The 6,261-nt window shown below is 53.2% G+C and overlaps 1 protein-coding gene across 1 annotated transcript; it reads left to right on the top strand.

Moving 5' to 3' along the window:
* Positions 1-1,417: 1,417 nt before the first annotated feature.
* Sp9 (Sp9 transcription factor) lies at positions 1,418-3,881 on the top strand. The gene is made up of 2 exons (XM_038338021.1): positions 1,418-1,438; positions 2,442-3,881. The coding sequence occupies exons 1-2, from the start codon at positions 1,418-1,420 to the stop codon at positions 3,879-3,881; spliced, it is 1,461 nt and encodes a 486-aa protein (XP_038193949.1).
* Positions 3,882-6,261: the final 2,380 nt, after the last annotated feature.

Genomic DNA, 6,261 nt, shown 5'->3' with positions numbered 1-6,261 from the left:
GCAGGCTCTTCCCGGAGGGTTCCGAGAGGTCTTCAGCAGGTCTGTGACAGCAGGGTGCCGGCTGAGGACGAGCCTACCTTGGGACACCCTCGCCCCGGCAGACCGAGTTTCTAGGCCCTGGCAGTCTACAGTGGAGACAGGTTGGAGCCGAAGCAAGGAAAATGACTCTTATAAACATCCCCTAAAACTCCGACTTCAGGCTGCAATACGACATGCAAATCTCCACCGGGTTAAACAAACAGCGGTGCAGGCAAGCTGCAGCTTCAGCGGGGGTGGCGGTGGGGGCGGACGCCTCGAGCGCTGGTCTCCGTTTCCAAAGTTGTTACAATGTGAAAATAAGCGGCTTCGTGCAGCGTGTTGTATGGGCTGATGCTTCCCACCCCCACGCCAGCCCCCAGCAAAACCTGGCAGATAATCAGCACGTCCCACTGTTTAGTCCTATTTGACAACTGGGTTAACCTGGTATCTAGGCGCTGGCGAAGCCATACAAAGGGTGCCCTCAATTACCACCAGAAGCTTCTGGCGTGAGTGGCACTTGTATTACCCCCTGGGTCAGAGGCCAGAGCAACAATTAGGAAGTCACTTAGACCGCTGGAGGGAAATGGCGGGATGCAGCAGGCTCTAGGCTCTCCCAATAAGTCCGCGGGTGTAGACCCTCCTGGAGAGGCCCAGCTCTCCTTTGCGCCCTTTGCTCAATAGGACTCTGAGCGTAAAACCGAATACACTGGGAATAAGAAACTGATAAAACGACCACGACAATGATAAAATCGACAGAGAGAGGGAGTGATGGATACAAGTTGAAGTTCTTCCCAGAAAGAACCTGTACACATAAAGTGAACGCAAATCATTTCCCCTTGTGCCCTAGGCCCGGGTGTCCCCACCTCTCCTGCTTCTTTCCCACAAGTGGGGAGTGAAGACTGTCAGTCTTAACTAGCAACATCTTGAGGTGACCCGTGTGTGTGTGTGTGTGTGTGTGTGTGTGTGTGTGTGTGGCGGAGGGGGGGGGTCTTGCGGATCTGTCTCAACGGTACTTAAACCTGGCTTGGTACGTGAGTGTGTGTAAATTTTTAATTGCACTGTAATTTCTTCTGTCCCCAGCCCGCCCCCCCTCCCACCCACGCCCGCAGTCTTGACTGGCACGCGCCAGGAGCCCGGGCTCGGGCCCCTCGGCGCGTCTGATTGGCTGCGGGGCAGCTCCCGTCTGCTCTGTCTGCGCCCTCATTGGGCGAGAGGCGCAGTCAGCGGCACTTCAAAGCGGGCGCTCCTCGCACTTAGGCTGAGTTTTGCCGGCGGGAGCCCAGAGTCCGCTCGCCGCGAGCGCGGGACGCGGGAGCCGCGCGGGACCCGAGCTGTGTTTCCCAGCAGCCGCCAGGCTTAGCACCGCTCCCGGCCTCGTCGCGCAGCCAAGAGACCTGCTATGGCCACGTCTATACTCGGGGTAAGTAAAAAAGCGCTGCAATGCAGTTGCTCGGTCTTTTTTTCTTTCTTTTTGACTGGAGTTTATGTTTTTCTTTATGGCTTCTCTGGGTCCTCGGCTCATATGAAACTGTTGCTGGACCGCAGCCTCAGGTTCCTTTTGAGCATTTCCCACATTTCCGCAACTGATCTTTTCAAGTTATTGGAACCTGGGGCACTGCCTTTGCAAGTAAAGAATTTAAGCAAATTCCCTTTTAATTGGTTTTAAAGCAAAGCTGAAGGTTTCTTTTCCTCCCTTTGGCTTTACCCCACCCCCTTGCTTTGGGGTTGCGTTACAGGACAGTGCTTTCAGAAAAGTCTTGTTTTGCAGGCCATGCAGTTACATTAATAAACATTTACATTTGCGTGGCTCCCCCAGTTTGCCCTTGACTTTGAAAGCCGTCACCGGGCCGTTTTATACTCGGGTTATTTTTGTAACTGCGTGCGTGCGTGTGTGTGCTTGTGTGTATGTGTGTAAATATTAAAACCACGTTTTTGAACTATAAAAGAAAATAGCTAAGTCGTAGCCACTCATGCGAGGAGTGCTCTAAGTTTCTCCCAGCCCTGGGCCGCTATTTCGGCCATCCCCCTGCCCTCGCGTGTTTGTCGTCTGTGCTTACCTTCGTGCTACGCCCGGAAGGACGACTTGGGGGCTCCTGGGAGAAGAGTGGGTTTATGGCGTCAACCCAAGTCTGATTCTAGACAAGGGTGACAGCGAACTAGGTGATGGAAACCGAGGCATCTCTGATCTATAGTCTCACGAAGAACAACTTTCCAGCGCCAGGTCCTCCACGCTTGTGATCGCCTCTGTCTTGCCCGGGGCGCGGCACGTCCTCGGCCAGCGCGTGGGGAGGAGGCGCGAGCCGGGGTGTCAGGGCGCTCTGGGACCCGCGCCGGGCCACAAGGCTGCTCACGGGTGCACTTTGTGTCTTCCCCCCACTTCCTCCTCCTCCTCCTTGCTCCCTCCCCCACCCCACCCACTCCAGGAAGAGCCACGCTTCGGAACGACCCCGTTGGCCATGCTGGCGGCGACCTGCAACAAGATCGGCAACACCAGCCCGCTGACTACGCTGCCCGAGTCCAGCGCCTTCGCCAAAGGCGGCTTCCACCCCTGGAAGCGCTCTTCGTCCAGCTGCAACCTCGGCTCCAGCCTCTCCGGCTTCGCTGTGGCCACGGGCGGCCGCGGCTCGAGCGGCCTGGCGGGTGGCTCGGGAGCCGCCAACAGCGCCTTCTGCCTGGCCTCCACGTCCCCCACGTCGTCCGCCTTCAGCAGCGACTACGGCGGCCTCTTCTCTAACTCGGCGGCGGCGGCGGCCGCGGCGGCCGGCGTGTCCCCGCAGGAGGCGGGCGGCCAGTCGGCCTTCATCTCCAAGGTGCACACGACGGCTGCCGACGGCCTGTATCCGCGCGTGGGCATGGCGCACCCGTACGAGTCGTGGTACAAGTCGGGCTTCCACTCGACGCTGGCGGCTGGCGAGGTGACCAACGGCGCGGCGTCGTCGTGGTGGGACGTGCACAGCAGCCCCGGCTCCTGGCTGGAGGTGCAGAACCCCGCCGGGGGGCTGCAGAGCTCGCTGCACTCGGGCGCCCCCCAGGCCTCGCTGCACTCGCAGCTGGGCACCTACAACCCCGACTTCAGCTCGCTCACGCACTCGGCCTTCAGCTCCACCGGCCTCGGCTCCTCGGCCGCCGCCGCCTCGCACCTGCTCTCTACCAGCCAGCACCTCCTGGCCCAGGACGGCTTCAAGCCGGTGCTGCCCTCCTACTCGGACTCCAGCGCCGCGGTGGCCGCGGCCGCCGCCAGCGCCATGATCTCGGGTGCCGCGGCCGCCGCCGCCGGGGGCAGCTCCGCGCGCTCCGCCCGCCGCTACTCTGGCCGTGCCACCTGCGACTGCCCCAACTGCCAGGAGGCCGAGCGGCTGGGTCCGGCTGGGGCGAGCCTGCGACGCAAGGGGCTGCACAGCTGCCACATCCCGGGCTGCGGCAAGGTGTATGGCAAGACGTCGCACCTGAAGGCGCACCTGCGCTGGCACACGGGCGAGCGGCCCTTCGTGTGCAACTGGCTCTTCTGCGGCAAGCGCTTCACGCGCTCGGACGAGCTGCAGCGGCACCTGCGGACTCATACGGGCGAGAAACGCTTCGCCTGCCCGGTGTGCAACAAGCGCTTCATGCGCAGCGACCACCTGAGCAAACACATTAAGACGCACAACGGGGGCGGCGGGGGCAAAAAGGGCAGCGACAGTGACACGGACGCCAGCAACCTGGAGACGCCCCGCTCCGAGTCCCCAGACCTCATTCTGCACGACTCCGGCGTCAGTGCAGCCCGGGCGGCTGCAGCGGCTGCAGCGGCGGCGGCAGCAGCGGCGGCGGCGGCGGCGGCCTCGGCGGGAGGCAAAGAAGCTGCGACCGGTCCCAACGACTCCTAGAGGTTGGCAGAGAGGCGCGAGCGAGCAAGTAGAGACACCCACAGCGAGCGAGAGGTTCGGAGGGCGAGCGAGTGGGCGCACGGGAGGGCAGGGGCTCCAGAGACGCCCCCGAGCCCAGGTTGGGCAAGAGGTGGAGCCGCGCGGATGCCCGGGCGGTGGCCGGAGTTCCCCTCCACCCAATGCGCCCAGATGAGAATCGAACGCGAGGTCCAGAAACAAAAGCGAACCATCCTCCGACACAAACAGATTCAAAATTGCAAACACACACACACACACACACACACAAACGCACACACACGCTTACACCCCGGAGACCCACAACTGCAAGAACGCACACTCGCGCGCGCGCACTCACGCAACCACACGCACAAACTTCTCCAGAGAAGAGCAATACACAGAAATGCCCCCTCCCCCACTGCCCATTCCTTCCACCATCCTCTGTCCTTTTCTCAAAAACAAAAAAACAAAAACCTAGCCACCACTCAGCAAAGGACTGTCAGAACTTTCGAATGAGAACAAACGAAACCTATAGAAACAGACCCTTTGTGTGGATTATATTATATATAAAATGCTCAAGTCCTGCTTGATGTCTACTTACAATGAGACTTTTTTTTTTCCTAAAAAAGGAAGCATCAAAAAAGGCTTAAGGTGAGATATTCAACGGGAAGTCTAGCAACAGTTTCTCTGTATTCCATAACATCTGTATAAATAGGGTTCGAAGGATTGTGTTCTCTTTTAATTTCTTGTAAATGTTCATTCGAATAGGGTTTTTTTGTGAATTCCTGAAATTCAGGGAGTTTCTTTTTGATTTTCTGATGCACTTTGTGAAAGTCAGTATATATGTAAAAGATATTTAAAATGTTGAGTTACCATTTCACTCGAACACGTAAGTTAAGGTCATCTAAAAAAATTAAATGCGTTTATCTGTATGAAGAAAACCTTGACATCATATTTTCATTTTGGTATAATTAAAGAACTCTGAACACTTTTCCCCCTTAAAAAATATCCTGTTTCCCCCTCAATAACCTTTAATGTGGATCAATTTTTTTTTGTGGTGAGAAACAAATTCCCTTAATGTTAGTTTGTAGGCAGTGAAGTTTATATGTGTTGCAAAAGCCATAGAACATATACATTTTGAGAAGTCAAAATTATTTATTTGTATATCAACAGCATAAATTAAATTGGGTTATAAGGCCGAGTAATTGTATCACTTAATGGGAGAGCTAGCAAAAGGTGACATTTTAAATCTTTGGATCGCCTTTTTAAAAAGCAAGGTCTTTGGGCAGTTTTAACTAGGGAGGTATCTACATCTCCCAGAGGTCTCAGAGAGAATTGGTGGATTTGTTTTGAAAAATCTGATTTTTAAACACTTTGTGAAAGAAAAATCTTTCTAGGAAAAAAAAAGTCTTAGTTTCCAAGGTTCTCTACGTTGGGAGACATCTCTGGGGAATAAATCGCTAGAGTCAATACCCCGGAAAAGACATTTCATGCCTAAATGAAAATCTTGTTAAATGTTATTAATTTTGACTTAGAGCACACAGCAGCCCCCTGTGCCTTGTATTCCCTTATTAGGGATTCATGTCTTATCAAATATCTAATTAATCTCCTAGACATCATTTGTTCTGGCCAACTTTATCTCAGCTGGTCCACGGGGAAAACTCCAAATATTCTCTGTGACAAAGCTCCATTGAAGATCTTTTTAATTGTCTAAATTAACTGCACCAAATTTGCATGTCAAACGGTAAAGGGCAACCTGAGATAAAATGTAAACGTTTTAGAAGCCCCAAACTAAGCACTTGATTTGATAACTAGGCTTTTTAATGTTAGGGAAGACAACTGCTCCTTCCCTTTTCAAAGACGGCTGATCTATGCAAATAGTGAATTGGAAATGCCTAGGTCCCCTCGCCGTCAAATGGCCTTCGCAGGTTATTTGAATATCAGTGGCTGCTTCTGAAAAGGTTCAAGGATGCTCTCTGCCTTCTTTGTGATTACTCAGTGCGGCGTCTTATTCTGAAGAAAAAAACTCAGGAATAATTAAAGGCTGGGATCAGGCCTGGGAACACATTTGGGACAGGAATCTCATTTAGACAGTCTCTTTCAAAATAAGGCACAGTTAAATTGACCAGAAGGCAATTATTGAAATGAAAATTATTTTCACTCTTTGTCTTCTGACCACCAACTTAACAGCCCCAGTTTAAAAGAGGGAGAACGGAGAGAATGACGAAAGGAAAATTGGTAAATGAGACAATTTCGCAATTTGAAAAAAAAATGTTAGTTTGGAAAAGAAAGTACATATTTACAGAATAAAATATTTCCAAAAGGCTTCTCACACAATAGAAACTACAAGCGAAGTCAGCATCAATAAATTTTTCCCTCTTTT

The sequence above is a fragment of the Arvicola amphibius genome, chromosome 7 (assembly GCF_903992535.2).
Source record: "Arvicola amphibius chromosome 7, mArvAmp1.2, whole genome shotgun sequence".
Taxonomy (NCBI): Eukaryota; Metazoa; Chordata; class Mammalia; order Rodentia; family Cricetidae; genus Arvicola; species Arvicola amphibius.
The sequence above is the reverse complement of the archived record's forward strand: the minus strand, read 5'-3'. Positions and strand labels throughout refer to the sequence as shown.

Excerpts from the sequence above, each read along its gene's own strand:
- Sp9 (XM_038338021.1), top strand. The coding sequence starts at position 1,418 with ATGGCCACGTCTATACTCGGG. Across the intron at positions 1,439-2,441 it reads TGGCCACGTCTATACTCGGG|GAAGAGCCACGCTTCGGAAC; the intron begins GTAAGTAAAAAA and ends CACCCACTCCAG.